The sequence below is a fragment of the Macaca mulatta genome, chromosome 6 (genome assembly GCF_049350105.2).
Source record: "Macaca mulatta isolate MMU2019108-1 chromosome 6, T2T-MMU8v2.0, whole genome shotgun sequence".
Lineage (NCBI taxonomy): Eukaryota > Metazoa > Chordata > Mammalia > Primates > Cercopithecidae > Macaca > Macaca mulatta.
The window spans coordinates 166,380,334-166,403,077 of NC_133411.1; the positions used below are offsets into that span (position 1 = coordinate 166,380,334).

The following is a 22,744-nucleotide window of genomic DNA, read 5'->3' on the forward strand; positions in this document are numbered from 1 at the left end:
GTGCTCACCACCAAGCCCGGCTAATTTTTGTATTTTTAGTAGTGATGGGGTTTCACCATGTTGGTCAGGCTGGTCTCAAACTCCCGACCTCAAGTGATCCATCTGCCTCGGCCTCCCAAAGTGCTAGGATTACAGGCATGAGCCACCATGCCCGGCCGCAATCAGACATTTCTAACCAAGCATAGGAAAGAAAGCTGTGTTCCATTAGAAATATCTGCCATGGGTACCAGAAAGAGGACATTTCAGTGTGAATACCTTCTATTTACCATTCCTGCCTCAAAAAAATAGATCTCTCTGAGCTGCGATGAAGGAAAGCTTCACAGTGTAAAGAGAAAACCTGCTACAACTGCAAATTAAAGTTGAAAATCATAGGCATGTCCTGTACACTGCCATTGTTACATAGAATCTGGGTCCTCTCTAATTTATCTTGGGTACCCACTGTACATGTTACTTCAATTCTGAACCTTCACGTCCTTCCTCCCCTCTATCCTGCAAGAGTATCTAAGCAAGAAACAAGAACAGCCAAGTAAAACACCCTGGGATATTTGTTGGGCCAGAGGTGTGTCCCAGCCCTGACACAGGGAAGAAATCCACCATTTCCCTTTCAGCACAGCTTGTGGACATTCTCAGGGCTTCCTTAAAACTGCCACTCACCAGAAGAGAATCTGTCACCACCGCTTTCTAGAGTGAGATTCAGTGAGACACTGTAACTTAGACCTTTCCAAGGTGTTAATCCAGGAGTTTCTCATTCTAGAGGTCTCCTGTTTCTAAATTGGTCTCTCAGCACAGATAGCATTGCAGCATTTCCATTCATTTAGTAATATTTATTAGAACATCAGGGTCAGATTTCGTTGTCTTTCAAAAAAATATTAACCTTCTTCTCTTCAAAGAACTGCCTAATGAGACCACCATAATTTAAGGAGTGAATTCTGTTGTCCAGAGTAGTCTGAAGCAGGAGTCGGCAAACCTTTTCTGCAAAGGTCAGATTAGGCTTTGTGGCCATATAGTCTCTGCTACAACTCTTCAACTGTGCAGCGGTGGCTCGGAAGCAGGCCTGGATGATACAGAAACCAACGGGCCTGGCTGTGTTCCAGTAAAACTTTGTTTCCAAACACATAGTACAGGCTGGATGTGACCATGGAGTATAGTTTGCAGACCCCTGATCTAAAGAAAGGACTGTCTCAAGCTCACATTTTCTAGGGTGACACAGCAAGTACCACATGCAGCACCATCCTTTCCCAGCCATTTGGCACTGTACCAGCATCATGGAAGTCCTCTACAGGCCTGTGTTTACAGCTATCCTGTCTACCCCTACAACAGTCCACCTTACTCTTTATTCCGCCCTGGATTCCGTTCCACCTGGGGGATGAATAAACTAGAAGCTCCCACCGAGGACCAGGGAGCGAGGAGCTGCCTGCTCACTTTTACTGCTGACAGCTCTCTCTCTAGGCAGCAGCAGCGTCTCGCTCTCCCTATCTGTGTCTCCACTTCCTCCTCTGCATTCAGAGCCGCAAGGTGAAGGCTGTCCTGTCTCAGCAGGAGGTTATAAATCATGGTAAAGCAGCCCTCCCCTTTCCTGCCATCCCATCCTCTCAGATTGATTAATTAATTGTCAAGAATATATTTCTGTCTGCAGAGGATGGAGACAGGTGGAGAGGGGATGATTCGTGAGCCTGTGAACCCAGCCTGGCCTGTTACACCCCCACCCCAGTCCCTCAAATGAATCATTCAAAGCCTTCAGCGGAGGGGTGCCCAGGGCTCTGAGAAATGAGCACATTCCTTTATCCGCCACGGCTGCATGAATCACAGCCCTGCTGGGAACCCCGGGCTGTTGCTGAGATGCTCTCCTTTGTAAGAGAAAGATGGCTCTAGGTGACACCAGAGTCCTCGAGGCACCTTGAGCAGACACTTTTTCTCTGGGGGTGTGCTGTGACCCTGGAGGTCAGGAGACAGAAGATGCCTAATCCCTGCCTCCCCCCATGCTGCCCACTTCTCCAGCTGCTGGAGATTCACACCCAGTGGGTTTTAAAACCTGCACAGAATTCCTCTGAGAACAGTGCAAGGCCAAAGGGGAGAAACACCCCACCTTTAAACTAGAGCAGTTGGGCTCTATATACTTAAGTATTGGGATTCCCAGGAACTGCCATCTAACCAAAGGATTCTGTAGCTGAAAGAAATGACTCATGACCATTGTATTAGATGATCACAGATGCAAAGCTTAAATGGAAAAATGTCCCAGAGTCAGAGGAGCTCGGTTTTCTTCCACCAGTCCTCCCACGACGGGCAGTCGTGCAGGGCAGGCCAGAGTCAGTTATCTCCTCCCATGACTTTGGAGCCTCAGCTGGCTTTTAAACCAGCTTTGGATTTTGCTCCCCACACTATTCCCCCATCCTGTACACAGTCTTTGGAGAGGAAACAGAAAACATAGAAAACACACACACACACACACACACACACACAGCTGTTGGAAAAACCAATATCAACATCAATTAAAAAGCTAAACGCTTTTCAAAGCAGAGCACAATGTTCCCTCGGTCTGGAATGCCCTTCATCTCCATTCCTCTGCCCAGTTAACTCCTCCTTGTCTTTTAAGACAGCTTCAAGGGCCACCTCCTTCTGCCACTAACGAACATCCAGTGACTAACACTCAAAGACCTTCTGGCCTACAGCCTAGTGCTCTCCCCACACTACCAGGCCCTGCCGCAGGACACATGCTTTGGAAATGTGACTAGATATAGGCGCCTTAGACTGAGCTCTTTGGGGAGATGGTAGCTAAACCATGTGGATGGGATACAGACAGACTGGAGTAGCGATGGGCTCTATCCTCAGGAGAGACCAAGGCCAGTGTCTGCCCTGCTCCAACACAGCGAGCGCTCAGCTCATAATGACATCCAATGCACACAAGATGCGCTTAGTACTTATATGATGGAGACGCTAAACACAGTGAGAATTGGAGGTAACATCTGGCTAATTTAGGCGAATATGGGCTCAGGGCCTAAACTCACTCTTTAAGTGTCTGCTTCAATGTTAGAGAAGCTTTCCCTAATTCCCAAAACTATGTTGAATCCCTCATTATCTGCGCTCTCATCCCTCCTAATGGTCCATCTTAGTGCTCATCACACTTTGGACCTACAGGTTTGTGTGCTGTTACTGCAAACTCTGCGATGCCAGGGGAGGGTACATCTTCTTGAGAGCTATATGTCCAGGTGCTTAGCACATAATAGAAAATCAAGAGATCATTGATGAATAAATGAAATATACAATGAGCCAGGTGAGGGTTCACCAAATCTTAGAACCTGTCTGATTTGAGGAACATGGTGTTAAAGGCTGAACTGCTGTGCCTTTAGGTCAGTGGTTCTCAAACTTGCCTGTACAACCCAATCGCCCAGAGGTCTTGTTAAAACATGGATTCCTAGACCCCATCCTGATGGTCTGGGATTCAGGTGGTCGGGGGTAGGGCCCAAGAATTTGCATTTTATATAAGATCACAGGTGCTGCTGATGCTGGCACTCTGGGAACCACATTTTGGGGACCATGGCTTTAGGTCATCATTTGGCATCATTTGACATGATTATAAAAATGGACCCACACACATGGGCAAGAACACAGTTTTCAGTCGGATGACTAGGAATGTACTTACTATCTTTGCAAACAAAAAAGAGTTTTAGAATTTCCATGGACAATTCATGGGTTCCTAAGAATAAACACCAGAACCTTAAGGTCTTCAGACCCAGTTCAAGAAATGTTAATCAGATAACTGTCTTGATTTTCTATGTGATTGATGTATCAAGCCAGGAGAGGCTTAGCTGTGTGGGGTGGGGGGTTGGGGGAGGGGAACAAAGGGTCAGGGGAGTGAGGGGAGCTCCCCCCAGCCATGTTTAAAATGGCAAAAAGAGCCTTTGGTCAGATTTTTTTTTTCTTTGAGATGGAGTTTTGCTCTTGTTGCTCAGGCTGGAGTGCCATTGGCACGATCTCAGCTCACTGCAACCTCTGCCTCCCAGGTGCAGGCAATTCTCCTGTCTCAGCCTCTCATGTAGCTGGGATTACAGGCATGCACCACAATTCCCAGCTAATTTTGTATTTTTAGTAGAGACGGGGTTTCACCATGTCGGCCAGGCTGGTCTCAAACTCCTGATCTCAGGTGATCCACCCGCCTTGGCCTCCCAAAGTGTTGGGATTACAGGCGTGAGCTGCCGCGCCCAGCCCTTGGTCAGACTTAAGGTCAAAATCATAGATGAACTGGAGAAAGATGAATAGGCAACATTTCCCCAAACAGTCTGGAGCCTGGAATGGAAGCTATCAAGAGAGCAGTTTTTCTGTCAAACCCATTGCCTCCCCCTTACCTCTGCATAATCAGCCACGAGGTAAAGCTCCACATACTTCATGGAGTTTAAATCTTCCCTTTTCATCTAAGAAAGAGAAACAGATCAGCGCTATAGAAATGGTGGACTTGGCCTCATTTTTAAAAAACTGCTAAGAAACAGAGCTGCTGGAGAAGCAGCAGCTACCTCTGTAATGATTTTGTCATTGGGCACTAGAGATGTTCTTGGCTGTGGTGGCCGTCACTCACATAACACCTTCCACTGCCATTTGGTTATTGCTGGAGGCTGCTCTGGGACATTGGATTCAGTCCTTTATTCTCAGAAAATACTGAGATGAGCTGGTGAGCACAGGCAGGACAGAGGCCAGCGTACGAGAGGGAGTGTGCTAACCACCACGTTCCCACAGAACCTCGAAACCTCAAAACCTCAAAACACCCTGCTGTTTTCAGTATGAATCAATATGAGGACTGCGTGCATAGGGTGTAGTGTCTACTCCAATAGGGAAGGCATACTTTTCTTTCCCACTTTTTTATTCTTATTTTTTTGAGGCAGGGTCTTCCTCTGTCACCCAGGCTGGAGTGCAGTGGTGCCATCTCGACTCACTGCTATCTCCGCCTCCCGGGTTCAAGTGATTCCCGTGCCTCAGCCTCCCAAGTAGTTGGGACTACAGGTACCCAGCCACCATGCCCAGCTAATTCTTGTACTTTTAGTAGAGATGGGGTTTCGCCATGTTACCCAGGCTGGACTCAAACTCCTGTCCTCAAGCAATCTGCCTGCTTTAGCCTCCCAAAGTGCTAGGATTATAGGCATGAGCCATGGCACCCAGCCTTCTTTTCACTTTTTAAGCTTTCTGAAGTCAGCATCTGAGTGTTTTAAAGGTAGTGGTGTTCTCCCCAAAAGCAGTTATTCTATTATGATGGTATTTCACACTCAACAATGACTTAGAATCAAAGAAAAACACTATTTCCTTCTTCTTAGGCATCACCCTTCAATTTAGAAATACTCCTGGATTCAAAGTAAACAACCTCAGAGGGGACAAGCCTGTCCCCAGGTTGAGCCTCAAAACTCACCCTGCGAGGTCGCTTCTTGGTCTGTTGTGTAAACTGAAGGGCCCAGTCCCTGGTGCTGAGCTTGGAGTGCCCGAACCCACAGTTTCCCGGGGGCGGCTTGAGATGTTCAGATCTGTAAATAAGGTGTTGGCCCTCACTGTCAGGGAGGGGCTCGATGACGTAGCTGAGGTTGCTGCTCACCGTAATCAGTCCTCTGTTGAGAGGAGAAATAGAAACTCTGGTCAAAGATTATGGTTCTGAAAAAGTCCCTTGTGTAGGTCTCAGTTTCTCCATATGCAAAATGACATAGTGGGTTTTGATCATCGGTTCTTAACCTCATTATGGGGCCATGTACCCCTTTGTGAGACTCTGATGCAAGCTCACACTTCCTCTCTAGCGAAATGTACATATACATAAAACGTGGTGCATGAGCTCAGGGCACTTGGACCTTCCCCACCCCACCCAACCACCACCACCAAGCTCATCGTGAGGCTCCAGGTTAAGAATCTCTGGACTGGGAAATCTCAAAAAGTTCTGAAAAGGCTGTACCTGTGACACTTAAAACTTATGAAGGATGGTAGGTCCAGGATTCCAAAAAGCCTCCCAAACCAAAACATGGCATAGGACAAATCATGGGTCAAAACTTTAGAGACTCAGAAGAAGCAGTACAGTGGCCAGAGAAAGAACAGTGGCCTGCAAGTGAGGTGACCCAGGTTCTGGATTTAGCTCCAACATTCAATTGTCACACGCTCTTCAACAAGCATCTTAAATCTCTCCAAGCATCAGTTTCCTCATCCCTAAAATGGCAATTATAACTTATCAAGGCTCCTGGATGACTAAGTGGAAAGACAAGGGTCTTTGTGCTTGGAAACTAAAGCTAGATGCATCAGTGATGACATGCCTACCTGTCCCAACTGCCCCACGTCAGCACGGCAGTTATTTGGTGAAGTGACATCCACCACCAAGCATGAGTGACTACTTTTTTTCCTCCCTTGATTATAGATACTAGCATTGAACTCAGAATAAACTCATGGAGCCCTTACTGTGTCCTACACATAATCTAGACATAATCCTTTTCCTCAAGAAACTCACAGTCATCTGGAGGACAGTCACAAACATTTACTGAGCTCCGGCTGCGGGCCAGGTTATCATACTAGTTGCTGAGGATGGAATAGTGAACAAGACACACCAAGTGCCTACCCTTGTGAAGCGTTGAGTCTAAACATTGGAATAAGTCACTCTAATGTATAACAGAGAGAGCAAAAATTTCATCACCCCTTGGACTGGAGGCAGCTGCTCCAAGTGTTACATCACCAAGGCTTCTGAGGGCTTTTCTAGCCTCAGCAAGAAAGAAGACCATGACTTATGATCTATTGCTATTGCTAATGATCAGTGAAGGCCCAGGCAGCAGGCATTTGTCATCCTTGATACAATGAGATAAACATGATTGTAAAGGTATGTAATCAAGGCTCAGGGGGAGAAGGAAGCCCAGGAGTAAGCCCTACAGACTCTAGCAGCATTTTGTATGCTCTAAAACCTCAGGCAGGCTCTCATCCATCCAGAGAGCTCAGAATCTACAGCATCTCCAACCCAGTCTTTGCCACTGTAAATTGGCAGGACCTCTCTCTTAGCTTATCTCAGCTTCGACCTCCACCACAACCGCCACTTGGGATTCCCGCCCAGATTTTGCCCTTTGGGAAGAGCCTGTGACGCTCTCAGGAAAATCAGCGCCAGGCTGTGATGGGCAGCAGCTTTTCCCGGATCCCATCCCTGGCTGACCTTATTCCAGATCCAGGAAGCCTGATGACTTCCTGGCTGCCTCACCCAGGCTGACGCAGCAATACGCGACCACCCCCTCGGACGGACATGTAAGGTACTCCCTGAACATCTGGGGGTGGGAGCGGGGCAAGGAGCAAGGGTCGCATCCACTCCCTAATCCAGTCAGGAAAGGGCAGAGGAGAGAGCTGCTACACACATCCTGTTCCCAAGTTATCCTTTCATCCCAGCCAACCAAGGCCTCTCCCATCACCTCAGTTTCCCCTGATGGCTACACACTTTGGGAACACAGAGGGCTTGACCACCAACGGATGGTTCTGTGCACCAGGCTGTGGCTGCCAGGATGACACCCAGTGAGTGGAAAGTTCCATAGAGGAATCGGGGAAAGTTCCAGTGGAGGGTCACAAGGCGCAATTGATCTGGCATCACTTGAACAAGCCTGTGAGCTAAACAGGACAGAGACCAAGCCAAAGTGTGGTGCACAATAAATAAGAATCCTCATAGTGGCTGCAGACTATAGAGCCTTTGCTGTGGACTTGGCACTGTGCCAAGTGAGCATTTTATTATTCCCACCACCTTCCTAGGATCCTTACAAATATTGTCCCCAATGTACAAATGGGAAAACAAAGGCTCAGCAAGGTTAATTAACCCAAAGTCACATAAATAGTAAGAGTAAAGAGTAGGGATTTGTTTTTTGTTCGTGTTTCATCAACTTTTATTTTAAGTTCCAGGGTACATGTGCAGGATGGGCAGGTTTGTTACACAGGTAAACATGTGCCATGTGATTTGCTGCACAGATCAGCCCATCACCTAGGTATTAAAGGAGTTGGGATTTGAATGGAAGTATTCTAGTTTCAAGTCCCACAACTTTACCCTGACCTTCCACTGCCTCAGTCACGATAGTCCTATAGAGGCTGGGCGCAGTGGCTCACGCCTGTAATCCTAGCACTTTGGGAGGCCAAGGCTGGTAGATTCCCTGAGCTCAGGAGTTGGATATGGTAAAACCCTGTCTCTATTAAAAATACAAAAATTAGCCAGGCGTGCTGGCCGGCGCCTGTAATCCCAGCTACTCGGGAGGCTGAGGCAGAAGAATTGCTTGACCTTGGGAGGTGGAGGTTGCAGTAAGCCAAGATCGCACCACCGCACTCCAGCCTGGGCGACAGATCAAGACTCCGTCTCCAAAAGGAAAAAAAAAAACAGCCCTGTAGAGTGAATCAGAAAGATACCACCAGCCTACAGATGGCTCCAGTGATGGTGCCAGCAGCTCTCCTTTGAGGGGTGATTGGCCTCACCTCAGTTTCCTAGGAGAAAAGACAAAGGAGGTGTGCAGCCTACTTTTCACCTTCAGATGCCATTGATTGAGCTAACTGGATGCCAGGCACTGTGTTTACAAATGTTATTTCATTCCCACATCATCATTATAAGGAGGCACCCTCATGAGTCCCACTTTATAGATGAAGAAACTGTGGCTCAGAGACATTAAATAACAAGCTCTCATGGCTAAGGGCAGTGTGGGCTCCAGACATGGGGACCAGGTAATCTAGAGTCAAAGATTCAAGGTCCACAGACTTTGAACCCCATCCCCTTAGCCTCTATGCTTTCTGCCTCCATCAGTGAGTTCCAGGCCTAAGTGTCAGAGATCTCTAGGAGCAGAGGTCTCAGGGATATCTACTAGAATATTCTACAGTGTATTGAAAACATGGCTATCCAGGTCTGCTGTGGATATGGTTTACCTGTCCCCAGCAAGTCTCATGGTAGAATGTGATCCCAGTGTTGGAGGTGGGCCTGGTAGGAGGTGTTAGGGTCATGGGGTGGATCCCTCATGAATGGCTTGGTGCATCCTGGTGGTAATGAGAGAGTTTTACTCAGCAAATTCCCGTGAGAGCTTCCTCAAGAGCTGGTTATTAAAAAAAGCCTGGCACCTCCTCCCTCTCTCTCTCACTTCCTGTCTCACCACTTGATCTCCGCTCATACAGGCTCCCCGTCTCCTTCTGCCACGAGTGGAAGCAGCCTGAGGCTCTCACCAGAAGCAGATGCTGGCGCCATGCTTCCTGTATGGCTCACAGAACTGTGAGCCAAAATAAAACTCTTTTCTTTATAAAGCACCCAGCCTTATGTATTCCTTTATAGCAACACAAATGGACTCATACAGGGCCCAACTTAAAAAACCCAGATCTGCAGGCCTGAGTGTCTGCACTGTTATCAAGGCCCATGAGTAATTCCCTGCCCAGCCACACTCAGGAACTTTGGCCTGCAGACCGCACTCTGCAGCAGGCACCTGCTTTTCACGGGGACCCTAGTAATTCTGATTCAGGGAGTGGGCAGATTACAGTTTGAGAGAAACGCAGGCTCAGAAGGACCCTGGAGGTCCTTCCAGCAATAGGATTCTGTGGCCACTTCCCTCCCTTCCTCCAACTGCTGTTCCTGGTAATGTGCCCATGTCACGGTTGCAATCCCCTCAGACGGCCTGGGGATGGAGGAGAGGCTGGCACAAGCCCCAGCACTGTCAGCGGCCTGCAGCTTTGTTGCTGGGGGAATGTCTGAGAATGTGGCTCCAGGGGCCCTCCCCGCCCCCACCCCTAATTCCTTTAGCTGCCCCCTTCCAAACACCACCAGTTGTTTATCTTTCTAGGAGCCTTGCTTGATCTAATTTGCTGAATGTTAGCGCTGGCAAAGGCAGAACTCAGCCAGAAGGCATGAGCCGGGGCCCAGGAGGCTGGGTGGCCAGCCTCACATGCCATTCTCCATTCTGTCCTCCATCCTACTGCTCATTGTTAAGAGATGGATACAAATGAAATTGTACAGAAAAACCCGGGCAGGCCAGGTCGGGCAGGCAACAGGCAATTCATGTCTAACCCCTGCATAACTGAAGGATTCACCAAATGCATTCTTCAAGGAAGTAGGCCAAGAACTGCTTCCTGAGGACTTGTCCATTCAGAGCTAAACCAAAGGGGACACGTTCTACATCCCTCTACCCAGAGGTGCCCTAAAAGGTAACTACCCTGCTACCCTTCTTTCCTCTCCCCTTCTCTGCAAATTATATCCATGCAAAAGGAGTTACGGGGAATTCCAAAGGTTGCAAAAAAGAGAAGAGAAGGCTTGTAGGTCATGTGCTATCTTAGGGACGGGGTGCCCCCATGTAGCACCTGGATTCAAACTCTGGCTGTGCTGTCTCCTAGCTGTGTGGTAAGTGATGTAATAACACTGCCCATCTCACAGAGTTGCTGTGATAATGGACTGAATAGGCAATGTTCACTAATAACCAAAGCAGCATTTTAAAAGAACAGCTAACAGTCATTGATTGTGTATTATACGTCAAGCAAAGTGCAAAGTGTTTTATTCGACAGCCATTCCACACATCTGTACTGAGAACCCACTGTGTGACAGGAGCTGTTCTCAGCACGGGAAACAGCATGATCAAAGCAAAGTCCCTGCTGTCAAGGAGCCTGCACTCCTCACCTATTGTAAATCCACCAGTGATGTCAATATTGTTATTCCCATTTTATGGATGAGCAAACTGAGACTAGATAGCTTAAGTAGCTTGGCAGGGTTTAAACCAGGAACTGTCTGGCTCCAGAATCTAAATTCATCACAACTTAATAATACTGTCCTCTGAGGGCTTAGTCTGCGCAATGCCTGACATGGACGTGGCATTTATGATCTGTTCTGCAGAAGGAAGGCAAGGAATTCAAAGGTGGAAACGACTTGCCACTTCTCGTCCAGGGCTGGCTGTGTATACATGAACCACCTCCTTCTGCCCCAGGCTCCCACCTCCCTGAGACTCTGCCCAACCTCTCTACATCCCAGGACTTCCAACACAAAAGGAAGCTTTTAACAGTCTGGTCTACTCTCGTTTTACAGAAGAGAGGAAAGCCCACCCAAAAAAGAACTTGCCCAAGCTCACCTAGTGAGTTAATGTGACAGCCGGTGCAAATCCCAGCTCTCCTAACGTCCAGGTTCATGACTCTGGGGTATGCCCGCGACCTCACCCCCACTGACCACCCACCCCACTCCCAGGACTTACCCACCTTTCGGACAGAGTAGGGCCTGTGGAGGGACCAGCCTGGCCACAGCAAAGACATGGAAAAAATTTAATGGGGAGAGGAAAACACAGAGAGCCACACAGCCAGGAAGTATGGAGCTAGATCTTAAACATGGATCCCTTGACTTTAAATTTTGAGCTTATTCCAGGCCATCATGCGCACTTTCCTACACATTCTCCTGCATTCATTTTCAATCTCATATTCTCCCTTTCTCCCTCTCTCACAGAATCTAGTCCAGGGACCACAGTTAAGGTATAATTACAGTGAGAGTGAGCCCTATGTTTTTGAAGGCAGGGCTGCTGTAATATAAGGGTGATCCATCAAATAGACCACGATGGATGATTTACTGTATGCCTCTGAAAGACTTTCTATATAATGAAAATCTGTCAGACATTAGTACAAATGATATTATGCAATCATTAAAAGAATGAGATAGATCTATGTATACCTAAAACATAATGCTAAGTTGGAAAAAAAAAACAAAACTGTATGTATAAGGTAACCTCATTTGGATTAAATATGTTCATATATTACATACATATATATATATACACACACACACACACACACAATTATGCATTTCAATTAAGGATACCTCCAACAGTAATTAAGGATACCTCCAACAGTAATAACAGATGGAGAACGGGATTGGTTGGAAGGGTAGGACAAGATAAACAACTTTCATTTTTTAAAGCTTACACATTCCTGCATGATTTGAACATTTAATACTAAACCCGTATTAGTTATATAATGATAATTGTTAAAAATTTCTCTAAAAAAAGTAAACAACTTACCAACCAGATACACCTCTGCTATTGACAGTGAACTACATACACACACACACACAGTTTCCCAGAACACACAAGCTCAGTCAGAGATACCTTAACCCAGTGTAGATATTTAGAGAATGTCTTAATCTGAGACAGGCTTGGGAGAATGACACTTGACATCCCCAGTGAGATGGGATGCCACGTCTTTTCAATGGTGTCTTTTTTTTTTTTTTTTTTTGAGAAGGGGTCTTGCTCTGTCGCCTAAGCTGGAGTGCAGTGGTACGATCTCAGCTCACTGCAATCTCTGCCTCCCGGGTTCAAACGGTTCTCCTGCCTTAGCCTCCCAAGTACCTGGGTCTACAGGCATGCACTACCACACCTGGCTATTTTTTATATTTTTAGTGGAAATGGGGTTTTGCCATGCTGGCCAGGCTGGTCTCAAACTCCTGACCTCAAGTGATCCGCCCGCCTCGGCCTCCCAAAGTGTTGGAATGAAAGGCGTGAGCCACCTCGCCCAGCCTATTGGTGTCATTTATAAGTACTATAGCTTCCAATCAATTCTCAAAGGGTCCAGGGGCCCAAATAAGATTACAGACATTATACTCCTGTATTAGTCTGTTTTCACACTGCTATAAAGAACTACTTGAGACTGGGTAATTTATAAAGGAAAGAAGTTGAGTTGACTCACAGTTCTGCATGGCTGGGGAGGCCTCAGGAACCTTATAGTCATGGCAGATGGCCAAGGGAAAGAGAGCATCTTCTTCACAAGATGGCAGGAGAGAGGGAGCACAAGGGAAACTGACACTTTTTTTTTTTTTGAGACAGTCTCGCTCTGTCACCCAGGCTAGAGTGCAGTGATGCAATCTCAGTGCACTGCAAGCTCCGCCTCCCGGGTTCACGCCATTCTCCTGCCTCAGCCTCCCAAATAGCTGGGACTACAGGCGCCCGCCACCACGCCCAGCTAACTTTTTGTATTTTTAGTAGAGACGGGGTTTCACCGTGTTAGCCAGGATGGTATCCATCTCCTGATCTCATGATCCGTCCGCCTTGGCCTCCCAAAGTGCTGGGATTACAGGCGTGAGCCACCACGCCCGGCCGGAAACTGACACTTTTAAACCATCAGATCTTGTAAGAACTCCCTCACTATTACCAGAACAGCACGGGGAAACTATTCCCATGATTCAATCACCTCCCACCAGGTCCCTCCCTCAACACATGGGGATTACAATTCGAGATAAGATTTAGGTGGGGACACAGAGCCAAACCATATCAATTACATATCTATGTTCTTTTTTCGCAAGGAATATTCCTAAAAGGATATATAAGAAACTAGTAACCAAGGCTGTCTCTGGGAAGGGGGGGAAATGTGGAAATCTGGGGTAAAAAGAGACGTATCTTTCATTGTACACTCTTTTGTACTTTTTGAATTTATTTTTACTAAGATCATATATGACTTCTTCAATTAAAGTAACCTAAAGAACTGCTTTGGAGAGAAGAGGGGGCCTAGCAACCATCTAGAAGCTCAGCTGAATTCCTCTTGGTATCATCAGCTTGAAGATCTCACTTGATAGAAATCCTACCTATTTTCTCCAATCACGGGATCTTGTTTCCAGGACAGAAGAACAATCACTATGGAGATTTTTCACTGTAGCAGTGCTTTATGAGCTTTGGGAGGCGCCTTGAGGTTTGATGACATGGGTTTGAATACTGCTGCTGTTGCAGCTGCTCCTTCTCCAGGGTCCAAATGGAACCATCTGGCATGAGTCTCCAGCTCTTAAATCAGTCCACCCACAGTCCACGCCTTGGTTTCTTAAGGCGTGTGTAGTGAGAAGACTGGGAAAGTAAGGCAGGTGGACCTCACCAGACGGAAACATGCAAAACAGAAACACATGGACAGCTCACCCGGTATCCCCCTCCCTGTCAGCACTGCTGCTGGAATGATTTACAAGACGCCAAGCCAAGTTCCCACTGCTCCAGACTGAGGGGATGGAGGAAGAGGCAGACAGAAGCAGGTCACACCTGCATGTTCTTTTTCCTCCTTCTTGGGACAAACTTTGTTTACTTGCAGACTGCAGGTGGCGGTGGCTGGGCTTGTAAATACCACTGTGAGGCCAGTTAGCTTGGCTCAACCAGGTCACTTAAACAGAGGGGATTTGGGGCCACTCTGTTATTGCTTCCCATCCAAAGCCCATTTCCTGCCTAATTTCCTCCAGCCAACTCACCATGCAGCATTCAAACAAAGTCATGGCCCAATTTATAAACAGACACTTGGGACCTGCAGTGTCAGAAACCTTCCATTTGTATAGGAGCCTGCATAAGTCTTAGCATCGTTTCACCAGTGTAAGATGAGGAGAAACCTTTACATTTAAAAGTACCTTAATTACAGCAATAATCTCTATCATGCCTAATATTGATGTTCACTTTATTGACAAGGAAACTGAGGGCTCCAAAATTACAATGCTGGTTTTCCCTCCGCCTGTGTAGGGCACTGGCATCAGGAAGACACTCAATTTCAATTTGTGAATGAAAAAGGCAATCACTGAATGAATGAATCAGTCAATAGAGGAAGAACACACAATGGAGCCACCTCCTATCAGCTCACAAGAGCCAATCCAAGGCATGTCTTCCCAATTCTGCCTTCAATAACATCACATGGGTAGCTTGAAATTGATCATGGTGGGATTATCTTTGCCAGCATATTGGCAGATGCTACAAATCAGGGCTTTTTCCTTTTTGTCATAGAGCCAGTTTACACTGGGCTGAAGTGTCTCTCACTGAGCCTGTGTATTCTTGGAAACTGTAGCTCACTGTCTATCACTGCACAGAGGCACCACATAGTACAGGCAATCAAAACCCAGGCAATTAGTATATACAAGGAGATATCAGGTTTTTTAGATCATCATCCTTCTTCAAAAAAAAGGGAAGGAGAAGGAGATTGAAAGTGGTCTACATAAATAAGACTTATCACGTCAACATACATGCGTAGATTCTATTGCATGCAAGGCATTAGGGCAGGCTGGTGGAGAGAAATAGATATGTGAGATATACTGCATATTCTCAAGGAACACACCTTCTCAGGTACAGACTATAATGTGCACACAAATCACGTGGGAATCTTGGTAAAATGCAGATTAAAATCCAGTAGGTCTGCGTGGAACCTGAGAAGCTGCATTTTGAACAAACTCCCAGGTAAAGTTGACGCTACCCATCCATGGACCACACCTAGAGAAGCAAAGGCCTAGGAGGTCACCGCATGCTGACAGTGTGCCGCTGCAAGTTCCTAGGTAAGATGGCTATTCGCAAGCTGAATCCTCACAACCACAGGCATATATTCTTTTTATCCACATTTTACAAATGAGACCATTGAGACCCAAGGTCACCCAGCTGGTAAACTGCTACCAGCTCAAAGCCAGGTAGTCTCACTCAGAGAAGGAAGGGTCACTCTCAAAAGCACATTCTGGTGGGAACTTTTCAATTGATTTTCTCTCTTGAAAATTATTCTTGCCTCTCCTTTCTCTTCCTACTCTCTGTTCATTAACCGTCCATTTCCTATTTCACCACCTCCAAGTACTCCCAAAGAAGAACTGAGGAGGTGTGGAACCAAATGCTCAAACTCATCCATTGCGAGCATATTAACCATGTGTCTTCTTTTTTATCTTCTGTTTCTTTGACATCTGAGTCTTGCTGACCATAGAGGGACTGCCCCTTCCAGGGTTAGCCAGCTCCTAGAGATGGTCAACAATTTCCCAGCTACCTTGCCTTTCAAATGCAAGCCAATCAATCCAGAACCCATACCCTAGCCATCTATTTTATGGGGCTGTCAACCTCTGGGCCACTATCCCCCTTCCCTAATCACCCCAGAACCAGGTATAGGACAACTAAGGACAGAGAGCCCATAAACCCCAGAGCCTGCTGAAATGATGCAAACTAGCCAATCCTAAACCTGCTTACTCTGCCTCTCCCTTTCCTTCCTGCAGAAACCACAAGAAGGGCTTCTGCTGACATTTCTCCAGGCTCCCTCGGCCTGCTGACCAACCCCAGTGCCTCCCCAGGCCACCCCCATGGCACAGCTGGGCCCCTCCTTTTTCTGTGAGTATAACCATCTTTTCAATGGCAGTCATCTCCTGATTTTTTGGCCTCACCATACCTAAATAATAACAAAACCTATATTTTAAAACATCAGGTTTCATCAGGAAAGTTAAATCCCAATGGATTTGTGGATTACCTAGGCTTTCCCTTGCCCGTCCTCCCAGGCTCAGCCCCTCTCTGGGCTGGCTTGCACACATTCTCAATGGACTCCTTCCCAAGGTCCTTGCCTTTGCCTTGTCTGTCTTGAAACTTCCATTCCTGGGGAGAGTGTCAGGTGCCACCTGTAGCCTTAGGGTCTCTTACCTAATTCCCCGGCAGGTGCTGAGCGTGACGCTGGACAGCTCTGTCTCCCTCACTGTGCCGTGGTAAAAGCAGTGATCCTAACAAGGAGAAAGGAGGTGGTCAGGCTAAAGAACACTGATAAGCATGGCAACGTTAATGTCTCAGGATGGTGGGTGACTCATGGCTTATTATATACCTACCCAACTTTATAGCACCTTACAACCTGCAAAGAGCTTTCCAAGACACAATTTCATTTGATTCCCAAAATAATCCTTGGAGACGGGGCAGGGCAGATGTCATTATCTCCATGAAGCTGATGAAAGGCTGAGGCTCAAAGGAGCAAAGAGATTTGCCCAAGGTCTCCCTGCTGTTTGGAAAATCCAGTATTTTCCTAGTTCAGAGCTCTTTCCATGGCATGCTGTTGGCCACAGAAAACACTGATTCCTGAAAGAGCCTGCCTCCCCACCAACGTTATCTTCGCAACCCCCTGCAATGAGTTGAATAGAACCCCCTAAAATTCATGTCCCCCTCAGAATGTGATTTTATTTGGAAATAGGGTCTTGCAGATATAATTAAATTAAGGTGATGTCATGCTGGGCCAGGCGTGGTAGCTCACACCTGTAATCCCAGCACTTTGGGAGGCCGAGGCAGATGGATCACTTGAGGTCAGGAGTTCCAGACCACCCTGGCCAACATGGTGAAACCCCGTCTCTACTAAAAATACAAAAATCAGCCAGGCGTGGTGGTGCACACCTATAATCCCAGCTACTTGGGAGGCTGAGGCAGGAGAATTGCTTAAGCCCAGGAGGTGGAGGCTGCGGTGAGCCGAGATTGCACTACTGCACTCCAGCCTAAGTGACAGAGTGAGATTCTGTCTCAAGGAAAAGGAAAAAAAAAAAAAAAAAAGGTGGTGTCATGCTGAATTAGAGCAGGTCCTAAATCCAATGATTTGTGTCCGTCTAAGAAGAGGAAAGGACACAGAGAGACACACACAGAGAAAGAGAAGAAGGCCATGAAGATGGAGACAGAGACTAGAGTGATGAAGTTGCAAGCCAAGGAACACCAAGGATGGCCAGAAGCCACCAGAAGCTAGAAGAGCCTGGAAGGACTCTCTCCAGAGGCTTGGAGGGAGTGTGGCCCTGACAATACCCTGAGTTTGGACTTCTAGCCTCCAGGACTGTGAGAAAGTAAAATTCTATTGTTTTAAATCTTTAAGTTTATGGTGCTTTGTTGCCATAGGCCTAGGAAATGAACACTGCCTACTCTTCCACAGCTCAAGATGCTCTTCTACACAAATCCCTCCACACCTGAATCATACTTGATTTGTCACCTATGCCCATGAGGTCTGCTGCTGCTCTCCAGCCACTGTGTCTCACAGCTGTCAGAATTCCTCCATCACTACAAACAGCTGTGAGCACTGCTCTGTGCCAGGCCTGGGGCCAGCCCCTGGAGACACCATAGCCAGCAAATAGAGTCACAGCTTCAGCCTTCATGGGGCTTATGGTCTTGTGAGAGGCAGTCATTAATGAGAAATCCAAACAGATACAATTACAAACCAAAAGAAGGGGCTTGAAACAAACATTTCAGGTGTGGGCTGAGTGTTTTATAAGTCAGGTAACCATAGAATTTAGGAAGCAAATATGCACTGTTGAGCATGCTAATGCGCTAAACCAGACAGACGGGGATGAAATCAGGACTGTGTCCAACAAATGGAGAGGTAACAACAAGAGACACATTCCTAGAGGCTTCCTCCCAAATAAGTCAAGAGAGATGCACTGGTCAGAACAGAGAGAAGGTAAAACCCGCAGGGTAGAGCCAAGTTCTGGAAAGATCTCAAAAGGGATGGATGCAAACCACACAGTTGCAGACACAGAAGCTTTCTCTTTTCCCCCACCTCTAGGACCATGCTGCTTGCAGTTGCTTCTCTGTCCCCACCGGACAGGGATGTGACCAGTAATCAGCTATCCCATGTGTCTGTATTCTCTGGCTCCACCTCCCTCCCAGCTCTAAGCATGAGTATAGACGAATAATTAAATTCAAGCATTTTGGCATAGCCAGGCATATTTAAATCCAGGCATAAGCAGTTCCACAACCTCTCTCTGACCTTCAGTGTCTTTAGCCTCTATCCCCCAGAGTGGTGGTGAGAATATTGTACATAAAGGAGCTAGTAAGAGTACCTGGCCCAGAGTGGCAGGCAATAAACATCGGCAACCATATAATCATGAAATTCTCCTTTATCAAATAATATGGCCTCAAGGGACCTGGAAGCCCACCAAAAGGCTGAATCCAAAGCCCTAGCTGTGCCAGTGCTCCATCCTATCCAGCCAGCCACGCAGCCAGATCAAAGGATACAGGCCAAGCTGACACTCAACATGGCCTCGTCCTCCAGAACACAGGTGCCCTTTCATCCGCATATGGTCCCTCGGCCAGCAATGTGGCTTCTCTGCCCATTCAAGCTCATACAGTCAGGAGGAGGGACAGAGCCAACCCCTGTCTTTGCATCAAACTCTTCTGGATTTTAAACAAGTCAGATGTCACCCTTGAGGAGCACAAAGGAAAGTCACTGTGCTGTGATTATGAAAGAAAGTGTGGCAGGCAAAACCCTCCTCCTGGCCAGGATTCCAACTGCTTTCAAATGCCAGCCTGTCATGTGGCTTCTCAACCTATCCCTGGGATCTGGGATTTGGAAGCCCCTCATGAAGCACTCAAGTCCTGAACCTGGTCCTTAGAACTCAACAGGGAAGCCACGAGCCCTATAGCACAGGATTATTCATGGGGAGAAGAGGGGCCAGGCCTGTGTGGGGTAAATGGGGCTCAGAGGAGTTGGAATGACCAAGAATCAAGGAGTTCAGAAACGTATATCGGTATAGTTTCAAAATGCTGGTTAACAGAAAGAACTGAGGCTAGGCGCAGTGGCTCACGCCTGTAATCCCAGCACTCTGGGAGGCCGAGGTGGGCGGATCATGAGGTCAAGAAATCTAGACCAACCTGGCCAATATGGTGAAACCCTGTCTTTATCACAAATACACAAAATTAGCTGGGCATGGTGGTGTGCGCCTGTCGTCCCAGCTACTCAGAAGGCTGAGGCAGGAGAATTGCTTGAACCCGAGATGGCACCACTGCACTCCAGCCTGGTGACAGAGCTAGACTCTGTCTCCAAAAAAATAAAAAAGAAAAAAGAAAGAAGTGAAACCCAGGGATGGCTGTGAAGAATCCCTGCACCTCCTCCTATCTTTGAATGGATGCTAAGAGTGTTCACAACTCCAGTTCTCTCGAAAATAGAGCACCTGACTTCTGTAACATGCTTTATAGTTTACAGAGCTTTCACATACACTATCTCATGCGACGACGACACCTACAACTTGTATTATTAACAGTAAGAGGTCAGGTGGGGTGGCTCACACCTGTAACCCCAGCACTTTGGGAGGCCGAGGCAGACAAATCACTTGAGGCCAGGAGTTTGAGACCAGCTTGGCCAACATGGTGAAACCCCATTTCTACTAAAAATACAAAAATTAGCTGGGCGTGGTGGTGGTCGCCTGTAATCCCAGCTACTTGGGAGGCTGAGGCATAAGAATCGCTTGAATCTGGGAGGCGGAGGTTGCATTGAGTTGAGATCATGCCACTGCACTCCAGTGTGGGCAACAGAGTGAGACTCTGTCTCAAAAAATAAAATAAAATAAAAAAATAAGAGCTAACATCTAACCAGGCATGGCAGCTTATGCCTGTAATCCCAATGCTTTGGGAGGCCAAGGTGAGAGGATCACTTGAAACCAGAAGTTCAAGGCTGCGGTGAGCTGTGATCATGTCACTACACTCCAGCCTTGGGGACAGAGCGAGGCCCTATGTCTAAAATAAAAGAGCTAATATCTACCCAGCTCTTACTGTTTGAACAACTTAGGCAAATTTTTCCCTTTGATTCTGACCACAATCTTACGAGGTGGATATTATTATTGCCATATTTTAAAGGGGGGAAATTGAAAGAGAGGTTTTAAGTCATTCACAAGGTGACACAGCAAAGTGGAAACTGGAACCCCACCAGCCTGGCCCCAAGCTCCATCCTCTGCCTCTCTCAGCAGTAGCAAAGGAGGAACTTGGCTAGTCAGAGCTCTTTTATCCCCAGCTTCTCTAGCAACAAAGGAGACAAGTTCTAGCCTAAGCCTTGCCACTTGCTGGTTATCTGAACTTGAGCAAGTTACTTTTCCTCTTCTCTCAATTTCCTCATCTGTAAAATGTGGGGTTGGAAGAGAAGTTTATGAATTCCCATAAAAATTAGTGATTCATCTTACCCTTCCACAGCGCTGCGAGTCAGATGTCAGCATATCCAACTTACAAAGGAGAAAACTCAACACTAGTGTGGTCAAGGGGGTTGTTTAAGGTCATATAACTAGTTAAAGCCAAGATAACAACCTTGGCTTCAGATCGCAAACCGTGTCATTCTTTCTGTCGGAACACATTCACAGACCATTCCCCCAGCCGCCTGACCTAGATGCAGGCTGTCGCCAAAAGGCCTGGCTGATGAGTCTTGATAAGGTTGCCAGAATTCCAGCTACCCCAGGCCAAGTTTGGTAGTAGAGTGCAGTCTCCAACATTCGGGTCAAGGGCAGCTGAGTGGTTTATTCCATTCCCATTTTTCATTGAGATCTCGGCTCCCAAACGAGAAGTCTGACTGAGAACCCCATGGGCCTGGGTGGGAGCTTTGCAAGAGTCTAGTAGCAGGGGATATAAGCAAACAGTGAGTTGTCCGTCCCAAGGTTCAGCTAGGATGTGCTTCAACCAACAAGACCTTCTGGAAGGAGGGGACTTTGGGAGAGGGGGAGTTCTCTTCCAGTCCTCTATTTCTGAAAGGCCCTTACAACATCTCTGCCTAATGCACAAGCTGAGAGCACAAAGAACAAGTCAAGAATCAGTCATGAAGTCATTGCATTCCTCAGCTTCTCAGCCTGATGGGGCCACCCCAAGGGGGCTTTCATAGCAGGAAGCATGAGCTCATGGCAAATTTGTGGACTGAGACACATTCTTGAGCTGTGGGTATAGAAGTGGCAGGATCCAAACTCAGAGGAGGGTGTTTGAAGGAGGTTGTCATAGCTAGGCTTTCTAGGCATGCCTGTTCCCCCATCCCACCCCTGCCCCTGGAGGCAGAGAACAGAGGTCTCAAGAAGAGAGGAAAAGTTTTGACCAAGGGGCATTGAAGAATATGAAGTCACAGCTAGACAGCCTCCCTGGGGATGAGAAGACACAGCCCAACTGTGCTGCAGGCACTGGCCACACTACCAACTCCTTCCCTATCCAGGGAAGTCTTGGTGAAGAAGGCAGCACTGGTCCTCGCATTCAGCCATATAATACAGCCCCTGAACTACCCAGTTACTATACTCCAGGTCTCTTGGATCTATCAAAAACTGTGGCCGGGCACGGTGGCTCATGCCTGTAATCTCAGTGCTTTGGGAGGCTGGGGCACGTGGATCACCTGAGGTCAGAAGTTCGAGACCAGCTTGGCCAACATGGTGAAACCCCATCTCTACTAAAAATACAACATTAGCCAGGCGTGGTGGCTCATGCCTACAATCCCAGCACTTTGGGAGGTCAAGGTGGGCGGATCACCTGAGGTCAGGAGTTTGAGAATAGCTTAGCCAACATGGTGAAACCCTGTCTCTACTAAAAATACAAAACTTAGCCAAGTGTGGCGGTGCATGCCTGTAATCCCAGCTACTGGGGAGGCTGAGACAGGAGAACCGCTTGAACCCGAGAGGCGGAGGTTGCAGTGAGCCAAGATCTCACCACTGCACTCCAGCCTGGGTTACAGAGTGAGACTCTGTCACACACACACACAAAAATTGCCTGTCCTGTGTCCCTTTCCCCATCCAGGGGTAATCTGGTGAACTAATCTGAGCTGTTAATGACTGATAGCGGCCAGTGTTATCTTGCTGGACACTTGCACTCCAGCAGGGATATTTTAAAGAACGGGCCTGCTAGAGTACTCAGGTTCCATGGGAAGCTGCTGGAGGAGTCCTGAGGTGGAGGGACCTCTCCTGCTGTTCTCTACACCGCACCTCCCAGTCCGTGTGCCTCAGTAGTCCATTATGTCCTGCCCCAAGGGCAAAGGTCACTGCTGCTCCTACCAGCGTGCGTCTTCCCTTCTTTACCCCCATCTCACCAGCCCAGACTTTGAGAATGGTCACTTGAATCCAGGGTTTCTCAACTTGGGCACTACGGATATTTGGAGCTGGATAATTCTGTTGTGGGGGAGTGATGGGTCTGTCCTATGCATTATAGAATGCAGATGCCAGTAGATCCTCCCTGCCAGTCACGGCAATCAAAACTGCCTCCAAACATTACCAGATGTCCCCTGGGGTCGGGGGAAAACCACTGGTTCTCCTGGTTGAGAATCAATGTTCTGAGCCTACAAATTCCAA

General features: G+C 47.4%; 1 protein-coding gene across 2 annotated transcripts in view; it reads right to left on the reverse strand.

The window, feature by feature from the left end:
• ADAM19 (ADAM metallopeptidase domain 19) overlaps positions 1 to 22,744 on the reverse strand; it is a 98,571-nt gene that overhangs the window by 36,672 nt on the left and 39,155 nt on the right. For both annotated transcript variants that reach the window (XM_001105246.5, XM_015141319.3), the window contains exons 5-7: positions 16,353 to 16,429; positions 5,393 to 5,585; positions 4,344 to 4,409 (exon numbers count right to left, since the gene is read on the reverse strand). In XM_001105246.5, the coding sequence (XP_001105246.3) occupies positions 4,344 to 4,409; positions 5,393 to 5,585; positions 16,353 to 16,429 (336 nt within the window). The remainder of the gene's footprint in view (positions 1 to 4,343; positions 4,410 to 5,392; positions 5,586 to 16,352; positions 16,430 to 22,744) is intronic.